Source organism: Australozyma saopauloensis, chromosome 4 (assembly GCF_035610405.1).
Source record: "Australozyma saopauloensis chromosome 4, complete sequence".
Taxonomy (NCBI): Eukaryota; Fungi; Ascomycota; class Pichiomycetes; order Serinales; family Metschnikowiaceae; genus Australozyma; species Australozyma saopauloensis.
Genome location: NC_086134.1, coordinates 1,260,603 through 1,278,635, shown reverse-complemented (window position 1 = coordinate 1,278,635; position 18,033 = coordinate 1,260,603). Strand labels below are relative to the sequence as shown.

The window sequence follows — 18,033 nt, the reverse complement described above, 5'->3', positions numbered from 1 at the left end:
TCAAGTTTTTGGATTTTGTCTTTGGTGAGTCTGAAGCCTTTGAACGGAGGATTCTGGGGAGTTCTGAGGCCAAAGTGGTGGCCAGACGATTCTAGATTTACATAAGTAAAGAGCAACGACTGAAGAAATATACTCAGCCGAGGAATTATATGGAATCTCTTTGGTTGTGTGGAGGCCGGGAATTACTACCATATGATACCTCTTTTGAATGAAATACTGAAAATAGTTTTGAATAGGAAAGCTCTTCAGCTTATTCAATATAACTTGGAGAATTGATCCATTTATGAACATTAGAGCTGGTGTGCTTATCAATCTTTTACGAAGACTTCCTAGTGTCTGGCTATTTTCGATCTCAAAACAAATTATCCAAGAAAGATCGAATTTTCAACACTACCGATCCTTTCACGGAACAACTAGAAGAATTTTTGTCGCTTGAAATACTCAGAGTTGGACTCGAATTGATGTGTGTCCTAGGAAGCTGCATGGCGCCTTTTTTACGAAGCACAATCTCGTGTATTCACGTCAACGGCAGAGCTCCCAACCGAAAGCACCTACCAATTTGTCTACACACTTAATTCATCAATTCTGTTAAAATACATCTCTCAAACATATCCGATCTGGTAATGTATCATAAAAGAACAAACCATTTGCATAAATAATCCTAATCATGATCACAGCGCAAAATCAAACCAAATGAGAAAATGTTAATCAGAATCGCACCACCTAATTGTATTCAAAAACATGACATTGAAAGAAATCGCCGAATTATTCAAGTAAGTAATACTGTATCACCATTAACAAACCAACAAACAATGACATCTACATCTTGTATCGCTTCGAATGGAATATATTCATTATCCTGTTGCTATACGGCCACTCACGTCTTTCCAAATTTTACCCTTCGCGGCAAGCCTCGCAATGTCCAAGGTAACATTATGCATCCAAACACGAAGGTGAACATTCTATGTATCGGAAGTCCTCACATTTAAAACTATAGATAAATCGGGAGCTTCTTAGGGGGTTGCATGGCAACGTTCTTCTCGCCACACTTAAAGCAAGAACTCCAATGGGTTCTCAACAACCTTCTTCAACTCACGGATCCACTCACCACCCTTGGCACCGTCGATGGTTCTGTGGTCAAAGGTACCGGTGACGGTGATGAAGTCCTCGAAAACGAAGCCCTGCTCGTTGACGGACGATGGAATGGCCTTCTTCTCAACAGTACCGATGGCAACAATGGCGGATTGTGGAGGGTTGATGATGGAAGTGAAAGCGTTGACGGCTGGGTTCATACCCAAGTTGGAGATACAGATGGTACCACCCTGGTACTCCTCAGGAGCCAACTTACCGGCCTTGGCTCTCTTACCCAAGTCCTTGATCTCGGTGGAGATGGCAATCAAACCCTTGCTGTGGGCGTTCTTGACGATAGGGGTGATCAAACCAGTTGGGGTGGCGACGGCGACGGAAACGTCGACAACGCTGTATTGTCTGATGACACCTTGGTCACCCAACCAAGCAGAGTTGGCCTCTGGGACTCTGAGAGAGGCCAAGGCGATGGCCTTGACCAACAAGTCGTTGACGGACAACTTGTATCTGTCCTCTGCGGTGGCATTGAGAGATTGACGCAACTTCAACAACTTGGAGACGTTGATGTGCGATTGCACAATGTAGGCTGGAGCCTGTTGGGTGGATTGCAACAATCTGGTAGCAATGGTCTTTCTCATACCAGTGATAGGGATGTCCTCGAAGGTGGCAGCGGCAGGAGCAGCGGCAGCGGCAGCAGGGGCAGCAGCCTCAGGAGCCTTGAAGTTCTCGACGTCCTTGGCGACAATTCTACCCTTGGGGCCAGAACCCTTGATGTTCTTGAGAGAAATACCCTTCTCCAAGGCGATGGTCTTGGCCAAAGGAGTGGCGAAAATACGGCCAGCAGGAGCAGAGCCGGAGGAAGCAGACGAAGGCTTGGACTCGGACTTGGACTCAGACTTGGCCTCGGCCTTATTCTCGTCAGCCTTGGCCTCAGACTTCTCCTCAGCCTTAGGAGCAGCAGCAGGAGCCTCGCCGGCATCGGCAGCAGAGAAACCCTCGAAAGCAGCCACGTCGCCGGAGTCCTCGACGTACACAGCAATGGGCTGGCCCACAGGGATGTCCTGGGCACCGGCGTCCACCAAAATCTTGGCCAAGTAGCCCTCCTCCTGGAACTCGAAGTCCATGGCAGCCTTGTCGGTCTCGATCTCGGCAATGGCCTCACCAGGAGCCAACTCATCACCAACAGACTTGGCCCACGAAGCAATGTTACCCTGGGTCATGGTGGGGGACAATGCAGGCATTTTGATGACGGTGTGCGATGGGAACTTGGACGAGTAGAATCTGGCGGCGGCGGAGATGTGCGATGCAGCGAGATACGATCTGGAGAGGGCGGCACGTGCGCCGACGGCTCTAAGGGCAGCCAAAGACATGATGTTGGGTTGTGGGGGAGGAAAAGAGGAAGAAGTAGGGAGGTTCTTGTGGAGATGGCTGCGGTGTGTAGGGGAGAGTAGGGGAGGTGTACGGGGTGTGCGCGCGCATGGTTGTCTTCCGGGCACGGGGGTCAAAGTCCGGGCGGTGCTGGGGAGATGGGGGTGGAAATGGTGGTTTTGGGTGCGGGAAAACGGCGAAAAAAACGCGTTGGGGGTGTGTGCGGAATCGGGGGTCTTTATATATTTTTTCGGATTGCTTTTTGGGTGGCGGTGTGTGCGTGCGGACGAACACGGACAGTGCTGGATTGGGAGATGGCTGCAAATGTGTGGGTGCGGCTGCTTGCGGCGAGACACTTCCCGGAGAATGAGAAATTGGATTTGGGAAAGTGATGGATGGAGATCTATTCATGAATTGAGTGAGGATATTTTAATTTTTTTATTTACGTCTGTGTGGTGTTTATTGTGGGTAGTGTTGTATGGTTTAGTGGGTGAAGTAGGTGTAGTAGGTGTATGGTGCTGGAGTAGGTATTAGCTATAATGATAGTCGTTGTCTGGGAGGAAGGGGATTCCAATTTTGGGCAGAGGGATTGGCCGGAATTTGAGGTTTTGGTGAGTTGAAATTCATGGGTCGCATTCTTCTGTTTGGAATAGCTCGTTGTGTCTGGCATCAAACGACCAACTTGAAAGAGATATTGACGGAACCAGCCAACGAAACCTCTCATTCAGCTTTTTTTTTTTTAGTGAATCCTCAGGCATTACTGATACTCATAGAGTCCTTCTAGATTTCTGTGGTAGGGGTCCTCGTTCTTCGATGGTTCTGTTCCTGGATTAGGCGGTGCTTGGCCCGTGCTGTGAATATCCAAATCAAGGTTTCACGCCTCCGTCTTTGTGATTAAATACCAATTAAAATCCTCGTATAAGATCATATAGTACCTCGATGAATCAATTGTGTTTAGCCCGCCGCGCATAACCGGTAATCTGTCAAACTTTAGATAGCCCAAGATGCTCCTTTAGATTTTTTTGATCATCCAAACAGAACCTCAATTTCGCCTCTGCCCTCATTCATGCCGTACTTGCATTTGGCCCTTGCTATCATACTCCGTCTCAAGTTACATCTGTTCCGTCCCATGTGACTAAACCCAACGAACAATCAGACCTCAATACCATTAAGAATGTAACTCTCATAACCAAATTCACCATAGAGGTGCAAGTACAAATAATCCTGGCAAACTCTGCAGTGAAACATAGTTACAATAGTGTAATACCCTGATATCGTAATACTAATTGCAACCTACCATCTCTTGAGAAACCTCTGGCACATACAAGAGCGTCAACAACTAGAATGAACATGGAAGAAGTTCCCTGTAGGCCGAATCATTACTCAATAACAACGAGCCCGGCTCATAGCACACAGTCTCTACCATAGAACAGTGCATCAATCAAACCCAGTTTGCTATTACCCATGAGATCACCAATATCCTTGTAGCCCGCGTTCTTCATCAATGCATCCTCGTAGGTGACTTTGGCTGCACCTGCTCTCTCCAAGCTATCCTTGGCAGTCTGCCACGAGAATCGAAGAAGACCCGGCGGCCATCCAAACACAGGGTCCACATGGCTGTTCAACCACCGACTGGTGTTTGGATCTGAAGGATATCCCGAGCCCAACACTTCACCCTTGAGCAAATCTAAGTTCTGGTGGAAGTACTCCAAGTTCTTGTCTCTGGTGACTTTTGCTGCCACAGATGCTGCACTGACAATTGGGAACAAACTGTCAGCTTTTTTCGTCACGGTGATGTCAATTTCAGGAAAAAACCGCTTGAGCTTGGCCTGATACGATGCTGGAGGACCAACTGTGTCTACGAAAATGGCCTTCAAGTTCACTCCCTTTGCCAAAACCTCTTTGATTAGCTGTATAGTAGTATCGTGCGCCTGCTCGTTCAAATTGTATGGTCCAGGTCCCGAAAGACTCCGAAGCATGCCGTTGGAGATATCTTTAGCAGTCATTGTGCGAGTCGCCCAGCCTACATTCCGGTACAAGTCATGGTTTTTGTCGTGCAAAAGCTGAAGGAGATTTGTACGCACGGCTTCCTTCAAAACTTTGGAGTCTGCAAACCCGTATTCTTTCTTGAGTTTCTCCTGATAGTCCTCCAAACAGTATGCGATGCCATAAACCATCGGTCCGAGCACGGGACCTCTTCCAGCCTCATCGACTCCCAAAATCACACGCCCGTCTTTGTGTTTCTCGATTTCCTCGGGGATAGCCGTGTGATATGTGGTGCTGTCGAAGTAAAACTTCTCGTTTATGGTCGTTACGGACTCTGGGAGCCAGTTTATTTCGTCAATTGCACTTTCTTGCACATCGCGATCAGCGGCTTCAATCACAGCTTCTGCCTGCGACGGACTGAGCTCCATTTCTGCTGATTCTGGCGTCGACATCAGGTGTATGGAGAAGAAGGTGAAAAATACGCGTGAAAGGTAAACAAAAACAGATTTGAGACGCGTCGCAGTGATAAATGATACGGAATTTTATTATAAATAGGATGCTATAAACAGGAACAATTAAGTCGGCGCCGTGAACGGTGTTGTTGGTGCTGTAGAGTTTGGAGGAATCAGGAAAGAGAGTTCTTCACAGTCTCGTATGTAACAAAGGTTATGCAGGTGGAAGGAAGCACACGAAGCATATTGGCGCCCATGCCTCGATAAAAGCCCCGGAAACGGCCCTCGTTGGACCAGAGCAGCCGGCACACCTCGCCAATGGTCTGTGCCTCTTTGCGGTCGGTCTGGGCCTGAAGCCGCGAGCGCACAACTTGCGTGGGATATAGGAGACACATGCTGACCGTTTTGGAGACCACGGACGCCCAGATGTACTGCCACAGCGACAACTGCGACGGGTCCAGTTTCTCCGGCGCCAGAGCCACACTCCAGTCTTTGAGCTGGTCGTAGAGGGAAAATTGCACGCTCGCTTGGATGACCATGAAGAAGCTCGGCACCGTTCCGCGCCAGAACGTCGCTAGGCCCTCTTCTAGTAGAATACGTCTTATACCATCTGCCATGGACTTATAGGAGCCCAGCGGGCCTCTCGAGGAGCCTAGAATCCGCGTTTTGAGCACCCAGATCGGATTCGTCAACACGGAAGTCGTCATGCCCGCTAGGGCGGACGCACCGAAGTATGATGTAGACCCATCTCCATTAACTCCGCCCAAAGGCCCGCTTAGCAACTCCTTATACTCCGCATATAGGGTAAAATAGATGCTCCACGCGGCCGCGTTTCCGATCAAGTTGGGACCAACACCGCGGTACCATTGCTGCAAGTAGTACACCGGCTTAGGTTGTGTTTTGTTCAGATGAGCATAACTAGCCCTAGCATCGCTCTGAATACCCGCAACAACACGCCGAAGCTGCCCAAAAGCATGCAGGGTCGGCAGCTGCAGTAGCTGAAGCCTCACCTTTAGTAGATCAAGCGGATGAGCTACTGTCGTAGTGACAACACCGGCAGCAAGTCCCAGGACAAACTCGGCACGCCGAGACTCCCACGTAGACATGGTGGTGATTTCTGGAGTTGGCTTTGAGAAGGCAAACTATCGAAATCTCACACTGAGACTCTATTCCATGAGTTTTGGAGGAGAATCAACAGTGCAGAGAGATTAGGAATATGGAGTGGATTTTGGGGAAGCAGGCCCGAAAATGGAGAATGTGGATTAAAAAAGTGTTCAATTTTTACGAGGTATTCTTGTTGGTTTCTCGTTGTTGTGGTATCTGTAGATGTGGCAGATCTTCTCTTTCTGGTGTATCTAAGACAAGACTTCTTGTGTCGAAATTTAAGATGAAATATATACAATGAGAGAAAATTGCAGGAATATTCTTTGGAAATGTTGAATGAGGAGGAAAAGAAAGTCACTGCTGAACGTTTTGGTGGGTGTGGAAAGTGATTTAAAGACTATGCTGGTGACTTCAAATGGCGGATCTAGCATTATAAAGCCGAATATAGTTTGTAAAAGATGAAGTTGGATGTAGGAAGAATATAGTTTTACAAGAGGTTCTTCTGTGATTGATCTTGAACGAAGAGAATGTAACCATTGCACAAAGACTCTCAACTAAAAGAACCAATGAAGCGATGAATTCAGTTAGAGCTGGAAATTTCAATTAACACCAAAGAACTCTGACCGATTTATTTCAATGGGTTCTTACAAATCTGGTTCAATTCGAGCTGATGCTGCTTCCCTTGCTTTCACGATACATAGCATATAGAGCCAATGGAAATAAGCACCACATGTAATGTTCAAAATGAGTTCAAGATCTCTTCAAGTATGGTTTGAATCATTCCATGTGTTTCAAAATATTCTTTAGCTGCAGTTCAATACACCTCCATCTGGGTGATTCAAGCACTCTTCGCTATTCTAAACGATATAACTTAATCCATAATGCTTTTCGATAATTGCACAATTTCATTTGATTCGGAGCATCATCTCATCTGCCAATCGGCTTAAACCAACTAATCTCTCAAACATGGCTATTTGTTCCTTGCATTGGTGCAATCATCATCTGAAACCTCCTTTGAAATCTGAAACCTCCTTTGAAATCTGAAACCTCCGTTGAAACCTGAAACCTCCGTTCACTCCTGAAACTCCGAATCTGAAATCTCCTTTGAAATCTGAAACATCCCTCCTGTTTCATTCTCCCCTCCTTCTTTCCCCATGATTTCCCCCCTCCTACACATCTACAAGAATTACTCTGTTCATCAATTACTATATACAATTAGGCAGATGGGAATGGACTCAACAAGTTGAACAAAGATGGCTTGGTGGGACTAGCCTTCCAGCCCAAATACAAAATGAATGGGATGAATCCGTAGTGGGCAAGTGTACGCGAGTAGTCCAACACCTTGGCAAGTCTCTCCTTGCTCTCGTCGGAAAGGGAAAGCTGGTACGTGGCCATTTTATTTGTGGTTGTGAATAATAAGAAAGGAGTATTTCTTGGTTCAGTGATTGTTCGTGAGTTTGCTGGAAAATTTGACCCGCGGGAGGCACGGGTGCGATCGACAAGTCTCACTACCACTACCTACTGCAACTATGGGAAGCGTGAAAAACGTCTGGTACTTCCTTTAGCGCACGCCACACACTTTTCCGTAGAATTTAGGTAGTAGCACTGTCTCCGCCGTGTTGAATTGTACCCCCATGAAAGTTTTGGTCAGAAAAAACCCGCGCGTGATCGCGTTAGAAGGGAATACACATGCACTCACGTTCACCACAGAGAAGAAGGAACAAAACGAGTCGCTGCTGGCGCCACGCGTGGTTGTCCATTTGCTGTCGCGCAATTCGGTGTCGCGGGAGAAAAAGTTCGTGCCGTTGGTTAACAAAAACGTCTTCGGATGTCTAGGTCTAATAACCATCCAAGGAGCCATTTTTTTGGCCGTGATCACTGGCGCGGTGACGGATGTGGCGCTGCCGGTTCCATACGAGTCGGTCAACCGCATCTTTGCGGTCGAGTTTGTTTGTTTGTCCTCGGATGAGTGGGATTTCGTCGCTTTGGACGGCAGTGGATATCCATTGATTAACGATACAGACGAATACGATACTAGTAGCAATAACAGCCCGAGTCCCGGCAGAATCGCGCACCCATGCTGGGAGCTCCGGAAACTCTTGCTGAACGGCCTGTTTTACTTCTCCAATAACTTCGACTTGACGTCGTTGCTCCAAAATAGAGGCGTAGATAAATCCAAGTTGGAGCAGCAGAATTCCGATTTTGCCATCGACGGCGTCCATTACCAGGAACAGTACATGTGGAACAGCTTCTTGATGGAGGAAATGCTCCGTTTCCGGGGCCAATTGGATGATCTCTCGGCGCAGGCGCTTGAACGAAACCGGTTCTTGACCACTGTCATTCGTGGATTCGCAAAAACGACAAACCTAGGCGGCGGAAACACCATCACCATCGTCTCCAAGCAGTCCTGGAAGCGTGCGGGCACGCGGTTTCTCTCGCGCGGTATTGATGACGACGGGTATGTCGCCAACTTCGTCGAATCCGAATTCGTTTTCTATAACCCATCCAAAGGCCTGGTTTTCGCTTTCACCCAGATCAGAGGCTCTGTCCCAGCGTTTTGGGAACAGGATCTGACCCTCATCAACCCTAAAATTACTGTGACCCGTTCTATAGATGCCACCCAGTCCAGCTTCGATGCACACTTCAACGAGATCTGTGCTAAGTACAACGCATGCCATATAGTGAATTTGCTTTCCAAGACGAAGCTGCTGGAGGCCGAGCTTCTGCGGCGCTACACAGAGCTCCTCAACAAGTCCTCGCATGCCGACCACCTCTTGTATACCCACTTCGATTTCCATGCCGAGACAAAGCCTCTGAGCGGTGGATTCGCGGGCGCGTCAAAACTCCTTCCATTTATTCATAGCTCGCTCGAGCAATTTGGATGGTTTGACTTCGATATCGCGGTCGGTGAAGTCGTTACCCGACAAGACGGTGTATTGAGAGTCAATTGTTTGGACTGCCTCGACAGAACCAACTTGATTGAGCAGGTTGTGTGTCAAACAGTAATCAAGCACATCATGCTGAACCAATCCGAGACACATGGAAATTCTGGCCGTGACCGTGCCAGACTCGAGGATATGATTGTTCGTCACAATGACTTGTGGGCGGATAACGGTGATGCCATCTCGCAGATCTATACTGGAACAAATGCATTGAAGTCTTCCTTTTCTCGTTCCGGTAAAATGAATCTCGCCGGCGCTCTCTCGGATGTGACAAAATCCGTATCCCGGATGTATCAGAACACATTCGTAGATTCCAAGAAGCAGTCAACTATCGACTTGCTCTTGGGAAAAGATGGCCGTTTTTCAATTCCCGTCCAGATATTTGACCCAAGCAGCGACTACGTGACCGGAAAGCTCAAAGAATGCGAGTCATCTTATACCTCATACAACGAAATCTCAATTTTCACAGGAACATACAACGTCAATGCCGGTACTCCAACATCTATCAAAGACCTTTCATCCTGGCTTTTTCCGCCGGAGAACACTACAACAGATAGCCCAGATATCTACGGTATTGGATTGCAAGAACTTATTGAACTTAACGCGGGTTCAATACTAGCAGGAGACACCTCCAAGCCCGTTTTATGGGCAAAAGCTTTAGATCAGGTCCTCAACCTGCAAGACGAGCAGTACGTGCTTTTGAGAACAGAGCTGATGTCATCTGTTTGTCTCTTTTTGTTCGTCAAGAAATCAAAGGTCTCCTTTGTAACTCAAGTTGCTGGCTCTTCCAAAAAAACCGGCCTTGGTGGCATGACAGCCAACAAAGGTGCATGTGCTGTCAGGTTTGATTATGGCCTGACTTCGTTTGCCCTTGTCACGTCGCATCTTGCGGCTGGTGTAAATGCAACAATTGAGCGCCACAACGACTACTCAACCATTATGCTGGGACTTTCATTTACTCGTAATCTCACATTGAGCGACCAGGATCATCTCATCTGGTTTGGTGACTTGAACTACCGTCTCAACATGACTAACGATCGTGTACGGTCGTTGATCGAGCATGGGGCCTTTGACGAATTGCAAGACTATGACCAATTGCTTCTTGAAAAGAAGGAACGCGGAGGCGCATTTAATGGCTTCAAAGAGGATAGGATCTTATTCTATCCGACCTACAAATTCGATAGGGGCACATCTCAATATGATACTTCTGAGAAGCAGAGAGTGCCCTCTTGGACAGACAGAGTTCTTTACCGCAGTAGAAAGGGCAATGATCTCAGGTCCATCAACTATAACTCCGTGATGGATGTGAGCTTGAGTGACCACAAGCCAGTTTATTCTACGTTTGTATCGAAGGTCAAATTCGTGGATGAAAAGAAGAAACTCGAATTGTCGCAGAAGTTCTACAACACTTACAAGGTGGAGAACGGCGACACGAGCGACGATGCACGGAGTACCATTTTCGGCACCGACAATGACTCCATCTACTCCTCGAATACAAATGGCGGAGAGAATGGCTTTGCCTCCGACGCTTTAGCAGACTTGAATCTTTTGGACGCAGACATCGCACCTCCAAAACCGCCGCCAAGATCGAGAACGCAGCCAATGCCTGCCCTTCCTCGAAAGGTTCCACCTCCACCAATGAGTCGCAAGGCCCCACCATCTGATGTTCCTGTTTTGCTTACTGGAGCCAGTGGAGATATACCCAGTCATCCGGCAATGAGGCCCAGCTCTTCTAACAGCGGGACTCCTCCACCACCGCCCAGAAGAGCTGCAACGCAATTCGCCGATTTTGGTATTTCATCTGCGCCGCTTACTCCCAAAAGTTACTCGCCCGTGCCCTCGTCCAAGGGCTCTAGCGTGGACATTTCTGCATCTACCATCGATAGCTCTGGTATTCGTCCAATGAAGCCCGTGAAGCCCTCTGCGCTTTCGGCGACCAAGGTGGAAACCTCTAGCTCTGCTGGTCCGGATGTGGTAACTCTGCCCGCAAAGACGGCAAAACCTGCTCCTCCGCCATCGCGCGCCAATGCATCTCCACAAGCTGCCGGTGTTCTGATGACCATGTCAGATTGGAAGCCGCTTGTTCCCAAATGATCGGGAGCTTTAGTTCAAAATCATTGTTCACGGATAGTCTATACACAATGCATATACAACATTTTCATCGACTCCTTGGGTACTTCTGTATTTCTTTTGATATTTATATAATTTTGGTGGTTAAACTCTCAAGTCGAGGTCTGGCTTCTTGGCGTTGCGGGTTCTCTTGCCCAGCGCAGCTGCGGACTCTTGACGTTCAGATTTGCCGGCAGATTGTAAGTCTCTTCCTAGGTTGTCTAAATCCTTGACCTTGTAGATACGGACAATCCAGTTTTGAGTGGTGTATGCCTCTTCAACGGTGTCCAAGGTGATCTTTCTATCGGATGGGATGACTTGACTACGCACTCTGTCAACGGCTTCCCTACCGTTGTGCATGTCAGTGAAACGGTAGTAAGACATTTTGTACATCAAAGAGTTCCTCATGGCCTCTGTGGCCTCGCTGTCAACCTTATACTCACCTTTATCGGTGAAGAAATCTCTCTCACGGACCTCGTTTGGCCAAATGCCCTCGGCGATTCTGACCATCCACAAGAACTTGTTGATGTCGTCACCGGAGTATCCCAAAATACCACCGAAAATGACAAGAACGTAGTCAACGTCGTGTTGCTTCAAAATCTCGTAAGAGACTTCTTCGGAAGAAGCCATGGCCTTTCCAACGGTGGCGATATGGGTGTTGTTCCAGGTGTTGTTGTCAACAAGGGTGGTTCTGTCAGCCATACCACCAATCTGGTAACCGTAATCCCACCAAGCCATGACCTTGGCATCTTCTGGAGTGTTCATTCTCAACCAGTAGTAGGCCTCTCTGTAATCATCAATGATAGCAGGGGAACCGTCTGGGTTTCTGGAAGGAAGAACGACAGATGGAGACGAGTAGGCATTGGAGGTCACCCAGGTACAGTGCATGACAAAGTAGGCAAGGTAGTAGACAAATGAAGACAACACAATAGCCTTGGTCAAGAGCTGGAACAATGGGAAGCCCTTCTTGGAAGAAGATCTCTTGGAAGACTTCTTCTCGGTCTCGGAGGAAGAATCAGCAGCAGAAGATGCCTGTGCAGATCCAGAGCTCTTGAAGAGATCGGTGATGTCCATATATGCATCGAAAAGCTTGGACAAAGCAATAGCGCCAGCGACACACATCACTGGGGTCAAGGTCAAAATCAATCTGACCATGACACCGGCAAAGTAGGCACTGAAAAGACCGTAGATGATGATGAAAAGGTGCTCGTCCCTCAACTCCTGGAAGCAGTAGTACAAGCCAACGGGGAAAAGCCATGCAAGCATGTTGGTGTCGAAGAAAATGGCAGGCCAAGGCGTAGGCTGGTGCTCGGAAACAGAGGCAATGATGGGGATATGGATCTTGGCGTAGTTTGTGTCCCACAAAGAGTAGAATCTTCCGGTCCATGGAGCGATCCAGCCAGCGGCAGTCAAGGCAAACAAGCCAAGAACACCCAAGGAGACCACGAGAACAATGGAGACAGCGAAAAAGGACTTGAATTGGGCGGAGGGCACGTTGGAACGCACATAGGCGCCCAAAGCGACCAACTGGATCAAGCCAAAGACACCAAGACCAGCCATGTGGTCGTTGGAGCGGATTGGCAAGAAGCCCACGAAGGGAATCTGCATCGAAGCTAACGTTCCCAACGCGTACCAGGTGGTGTAGGCGGTGTACAAACGGGGGCTATAACGGCCCATCAAAAGAAGCACAAAAACGTGCAATGGAATCAAGTTTGTGATGAAGACATATCCACCCCATGCGGAGACCATATAGAAGTAAGACAAGGCGGTGAGGGCACCGTAGAAGATGGAGCCCACCTTCATGGCCTTGATCCACAAGTAAAACGTGGCCATAAGCAAGGTGATGGCAATGGCCTCGTTATCGTACGAGCCAGCGACCGACCGCGAGATGTAGCCCGGCGCAATACCCATGAAAAGCGCAGCCAAAAGGCCGGCGCTTCCATCCTTCATCTCTTTCGTGAGTAAATACGTAAATACAGCAGTAACGCCCGAAAAAGCGGGCGCAAGCAATACACAAATGTTACGAATATCTACCGGCAACCGAAGCCACTCCCTCATGACGTGCCAGATGGCACCAGAGGTCACCATGAGTCCTGGGTACAACGTACCGCCGGTGACTCTACCCAACGGGTACCAGGTTCTCTCATCGAACCAATTCAAAAACTCGTAAAACGAGTGCAGCACCAAGTACTTTGTCGCTCTGTAGTTGAACCACGGATCGAACTCGTGGATGATGGACTCGAACCGAATCACGGAAAACAACCGCAGCGAGATGGCCGCGCCGGCAATGGAAAGGAAAATCACCACGCGGAGAAGCACGCGCACGGTTTCGACGTGCAGACCGTTACTGGGTGTCATTGCGGGTGTTGGAGCGTGCAATTGGACGTGAGTAGTTGGTAGTTGGAGGTTGACAAGTGTTACATGGGTATTCTGCAGGGCGACACGGGGTGGGAGTGGGATGGGGAGAGGACCCGTATTTATAGTTTTTCTGGGGGTTATTTGCAGGTGCGGGGTAGGCCCTGGTTTTTTTATTTCTTTTTGAAAGTTTTGGAAAGTTTTGGAATGTTTTGGATGGTGTTTGAGTGTGTTGTGTGGTTTATGGTGTAGGTAGGTATGTAGGTAGGTAGGTAGAAGGGAGTGAGCGACAATAGTGGAATAGAGAAAGTGAATTTTTTTTTTCTTATTTAAGATAAGAAGAGAGTGTTTGGAAATGTCTTTTTTGTTTTGTTTATTGTTGAGATTAGGAGTATGTGTTGTCGTAGTGTTGGCCTGTGAGATCTGAGAACAGACTAGATCTACATATGAAGAGTGTGATTGAGAGGGTGATGTCTTCAGTTCTTTCTTAAAGAAAGATGTTTTTGTTTCAGCAGAATTAGTGTCTAGTTAAGTGGTTCTCTCATTATTATTCTCTTCAATAGTGCTTGATGTATGATTGTATGGTGTTGCAGAATTGGGGATTTAAAGGTAGTTTTTGTGATTCCCATGAAATTAGCGCTTTCTTTGAACATGAAGTACAATAGGAAGCTGCACGCCCTCCAAACTACTTTTGTTACCTTACCTTTGACTATATTTGATCACGTATTTATATCGGCTAGCCTCACATTTAAACACAACAACAAATAAAAACCAACTACTTGACTTTTTACCAAATAGCTCATATATATTCTCAATCAATGAACCCGAGAGTTTCCTGGACTTCGGCAATTATACGACCCGAAAGATCTCACTCTAACACATCTAGCACCGATTCCTAGACAGAAGCCCCAGGCTTTCCCAAGAAGTCAAACAAAACAACCGAATCTTTCCCATACTCAACGGCCGCCCGATACTCTGTAGCTGCAAGACTCTTGGGCCCAAAGAAGTCCAACATCCGGGACTCGATCTGAATGGCACTCATTTTGAGCTCTGAAAACGGCTTGATATGTTTTAAAGCCGCATCGATCACGCGCGCATCTGTCTTTAAAGTTTTCCAATCTTCCGCCAATAATGCCTTCAAGTCTAATCCAGTCATTGTGAACTTTTCAACGATGGTAATGAACCACGCTATCTTCGAACGCAAGTAGCCGACTTGTTGGAAACAAGTTTCATTGATCGGGCCCAAAAACAACCGAATACATTTGTTCGAGAGACCTTCCAAATACTTCATCTCTTCTTTGAGCAGACTGAGCCCAATTTCCATTTTCTCAAGATGGAAGAGAGTTTTCTGCGAGATGCCGTCTACCTCGAAACAATCTTCATCATCGATGATCGTGACATCAGGTGTTATGACTTGTTTCAAACCGCTTGTTTTTTGCATCAAACCAAGTCCTTTGGCGCCTAATTTAGCCGCTTTGGTGTTGAGCGCTACTACTTCGGAAATGATCAGCGACAATTCGCCTTTTTCCTTTCCCATACTTTCCTTTCCTTTATTCTCTGATTTCAATTTGTTGTTGTTAGAAAAGTTCTAGTTTCAGGATGAAATGGGGTATATGTTTCAGGATTGTTTCAGAACTGCACCATCTGAATTCGGGAGTCCAGAGGTGAACATATGAGGGTGGAATGATAAAACGATACAAAATAAGATTTGAAATGTTTCATTGATATTATGACTGATAATGGGTAGATTCTGTGCATTGTGCCTGTAACTCATCAATATATATCACAGCAAACAGACCAACAGATACAGATAAACTTTCAGGAAATTATTCCGTCGTAGCATCAGATAATACACTTTAGACATAGAAAAAGAATACACAGCTTTCGATTATCTGGGCTTCTGCCTTCTCCATTCTCCCTAATTATAAACCATGATAAGTGGCCTGAAACCCAGGAATACCTACATTTCTATAATTTTAGATTCTAGATTAGAATTCATAGCTACAGCAAGTCTTCGTTGTCTTGTCCACGCTATAGTTGACAGGTCTGCATTTAACATGCGAGCTCCTCGTAAATATACGAGAATGACAGAAGTTTAACCTTATCTAAAGTTCTTAAATCGAAATCAAGAAATCTGCTATCTCTCACATCAATACAAGCATTTTCAAAACAGTTTTCAAATCAGCTAGTTTCACCTCTTACTCTTGACTCATATACTTCAGCAAATACTGATTATCTAAGCTCATTCATTTCATACTATTTTTATACCAATAAATATCTTACAACTTTCCCTCCTTAAATTGTTCCTCGGTGACACCATGTCCCATGGCAGCGGTCGAAGTCACACCTCCAGACACCATCTTCAACAAGGAGTCAATGTACTCGGCACCAGACCATTTCTGGTGCTTGACAACCTCAACACCCAACTCGATCTCAGGCTTCTGGACTTGTTGGCCGTAAGCCTTCATACCGATCTCGGCGTAGTTCTTGGCGAAAGAGTCCACGGCCAAGGCGGTGGTGTGCAAACCAGCCAAGGTGATGAATTGCCAGACGTAGCCCAACTTGCCGAGTCTCTTGATGTAGGTCTCCTGGTCAGCGGCGCCCATGGCAGTGTTCCAGTTGAAAGATGGAGACAAGTTGTAGGCCAACCATTGCTCAGGCCACTTGCTCTTGACACCGTCGGCGAACTCCTTGGCTTGGTCGTAGTCTGGCAAAGCAGACTCCATCCAGATCATGTCTGCGTATGGAGCGTAAGCACGGCCTCTCATGACGGCACACTGGGTACCACCGATGTATCTGTAGTAGCCCTCTCTGGTTCTGGAGGCCTCCCAGTTGAAGTAAATGTCCTTGCCCAAGATCTCGCGGGCGAGCTTGCGGGCCTCCTTGTTGGAGGTCTCAGACAATGGGTTGACCTTGGCGGTGAATTGGGAAATCAAACGGTCCTTGTTGCTCAAGGAGGAAGCCTTGATGGCATCAATAACAGCCTCGGAGAACAACTTCACGCCGGCGGTCTTGCTCCACTCGACCTCAATGCGGGCCAACTCTTCACCGTAGATACCACGGCTCTCGGCATCAGCCATCAAGGCGGCCAAGTCTGGAGAGTCGGGGTTGGTGGCACCAGCGACGAAGTAGTGGTCTCTGTGGTCAATGGTGGAGGTGATAAGCGTAGCAGCCTCGGAGTCGGTTCTGGCAACGGCCAACAAGTCGGAGCCGCAGATATCGGCCGAAGCTCTGATTGCAACCAAACGGTTGATGTGCTCTTGCACAGGCACCAACACTTTACCGCCCATGTGGCCACACTTCTTGGTACCAGGAGCCTGGTCCTCGATGTGGATACCGGCGGCACCTCTCTCGATGAACAACTTGGTCAACTTGATGATGGCGGTCAAACCACCGTGGCCGGTGTCGGCGTCGGCGACAATAGGGCGCAAGTAGTCAATGTAAGGGGTCTTCTCTCTCTGAGCGCGGGTCATGCCCAAACGCTCGGCTCTCTGCTTTCTGTCGTGGAAAAGCTGTGCGAACCACAAGTGCTCCACCTTGTTGGGAACGGTGTCGTATGGGTAGTCGGCCAAATCGGGCGAAGGCTCGTTGGAGGTCGAGGCCGTGGACGAACATTGCCATCCGGAAACGTAGATGCTGTCCACATACTTGGCCATCTGGGAAACCTGGACTGGGTCCAAGGCACCAAAAGTGAAGCTGGCGGTCTGGTTGCGCTCGTGCTCCTCAAGAAGAGCAAACATCTTCTTGGCCTGGTTCAGCGAAGGGTAGTCGATCTTCAAGGTGCCTCTCTTGGCGGCGATGTCCTCGGCTTTGTAGATTCTTTTCGTCTTTCTCCATCTGGGTTGGGCCCACCATTGGTTGAGCTCTGCGACCTGTTGCTTGAAGAAGGCGTCTTCGTCGTCGTGGTTGATTTGTGTGTAAGGCATTATGGAGGAAAAATGATGGAGAGGAAAAGTGGAGTGGTGGGGGATTTTTCACTCTTTATATATTTCACAGGGCCCTGCTGCCTGCAGTACCGCTACCCCAGAGTTTCAACCCCAGGCCTTCCGGTTGTCCATCTACAGGCGCGAGTCACCTCGGATATGCGGACTGGTCGGACATAGAGGGATGTTGGTAGGGACGGGCGTGAGAAAAACGGTTTCTTTTAAGAAATTTCTTTTTGAGAACATTAAGGTTGTCACAGATTGTTTTTTTATATGTGCGATTCGCTTTGGTAGTGTGTTCGGTGTTGCTGGCGGTTTGGCCGTGGTTATCACCGGGAATCTGGTGCTGCAGAGTATATGTTGTCTGCAGGCCGATAGTGGGATAGTCTGATTGTTGAAAAATGGGAGTGGGAGAGAATATGAAAAAAGGAGTGGGTTTTTGTGGATCGGTGTGTATAAGTTTTATTAGTTTATGTTAGAATGTTGTATTTAGTGAAAGTTTAGGGTGAAAACCATTGTGGTGTTGGTACTACAGGCCCCACTGGCGATCCTTTGGAAGCATGTGTAGAATACTGCCAATGCGACATTTTCTCTCTATTTTCTCTCTATTTTCTTCTGTTATCTCCCTTTTCGTATTCTATCTCCGTTCTTTCTTCGATTCTTACTGGTCTCGTTCCCAAGCTCCAATCGTTCTCTCGTTCAGCCCTT

General features: G+C 47.6%; 8 protein-coding genes across 8 annotated transcripts; 1 reads left to right on the top strand and 7 right to left on the bottom strand.

Moving 5' to 3' along the window:
* Positions 1–1,049: 1,049 nt before the first annotated feature.
* On the bottom strand, positions 1,050–2,456 carry PUMCH_003613 (uncharacterized protein; the record flags this gene model as incomplete). The annotated part of the gene is made up of 1 exon (XM_063022575.1): positions 1,050–2,456. The coding sequence occupies one exon, from the start codon at positions 2,454–2,456 to the stop codon at positions 1,050–1,052; it is 1,407 nt and encodes a 468-aa protein (XP_062878645.1).
* Positions 2,457–3,857: 1,401 nt separating this feature from the next.
* On the bottom strand, positions 3,858–4,892 carry PUMCH_003612 (uncharacterized protein; the record flags this gene model as incomplete). The annotated part of the gene is made up of 1 exon (XM_063022574.1): positions 3,858–4,892. The coding sequence occupies one exon, from the start codon at positions 4,890–4,892 to the stop codon at positions 3,858–3,860; it is 1,035 nt and encodes a 344-aa protein (XP_062878644.1).
* A 173-nt stretch (positions 4,893–5,065) lies between these two features.
* PUMCH_003611 (uncharacterized protein) lies at positions 5,066–5,998 on the bottom strand (the record flags this gene model as incomplete). The annotated part of the gene is made up of 1 exon (XM_063022573.1): positions 5,066–5,998. One exon carries the CDS (start codon positions 5,996–5,998, stop codon positions 5,066–5,068), a length of 933 nt encoding a protein of 310 aa, XP_062878643.1.
* Positions 5,999–7,211: 1,213 nt separating this feature from the next.
* Positions 7,212–7,391, bottom strand: PUMCH_003610 (uncharacterized protein; the record flags this gene model as incomplete). Its single annotated transcript, XM_063022572.1, has 1 exon — positions 7,212–7,391. The coding sequence occupies one exon, from the start codon at positions 7,389–7,391 to the stop codon at positions 7,212–7,214; it is 180 nt and encodes a 59-aa protein (XP_062878642.1).
* Positions 7,392–7,630: 239 nt separating this feature from the next.
* On the top strand, positions 7,631–11,032 carry PUMCH_003609 (uncharacterized protein; the record flags this gene model as incomplete). Its single annotated transcript, XM_063022571.1, has 1 exon — positions 7,631–11,032. One exon carries the CDS (start codon positions 7,631–7,633, stop codon positions 11,030–11,032), a length of 3,402 nt encoding a protein of 1,133 aa, XP_062878641.1.
* Positions 11,033–11,152: 120 nt separating this feature from the next.
* On the bottom strand, positions 11,153–13,405 carry PUMCH_003608 (uncharacterized protein; the record flags this gene model as incomplete). The annotated part of the gene is made up of 1 exon (XM_063022570.1): positions 11,153–13,405. One exon carries the CDS (start codon positions 13,403–13,405, stop codon positions 11,153–11,155), a length of 2,253 nt encoding a protein of 750 aa, XP_062878640.1.
* An 892-nt stretch (positions 13,406–14,297) lies between these two features.
* Positions 14,298–14,939, bottom strand: PUMCH_003607 (uncharacterized protein; the record flags this gene model as incomplete). The annotated part of the gene is made up of 1 exon (XM_063022569.1): positions 14,298–14,939. One exon carries the CDS (start codon positions 14,937–14,939, stop codon positions 14,298–14,300), a length of 642 nt encoding a protein of 213 aa, XP_062878639.1.
* A 742-nt stretch (positions 14,940–15,681) lies between these two features.
* On the bottom strand, positions 15,682–17,328 carry PUMCH_003606 (uncharacterized protein; the record flags this gene model as incomplete). The annotated part of the gene is made up of 1 exon (XM_063022568.1): positions 15,682–17,328. One exon carries the CDS (start codon positions 17,326–17,328, stop codon positions 15,682–15,684), a length of 1,647 nt encoding a protein of 548 aa, XP_062878638.1.
* Positions 17,329–18,033: the final 705 nt, after the last annotated feature.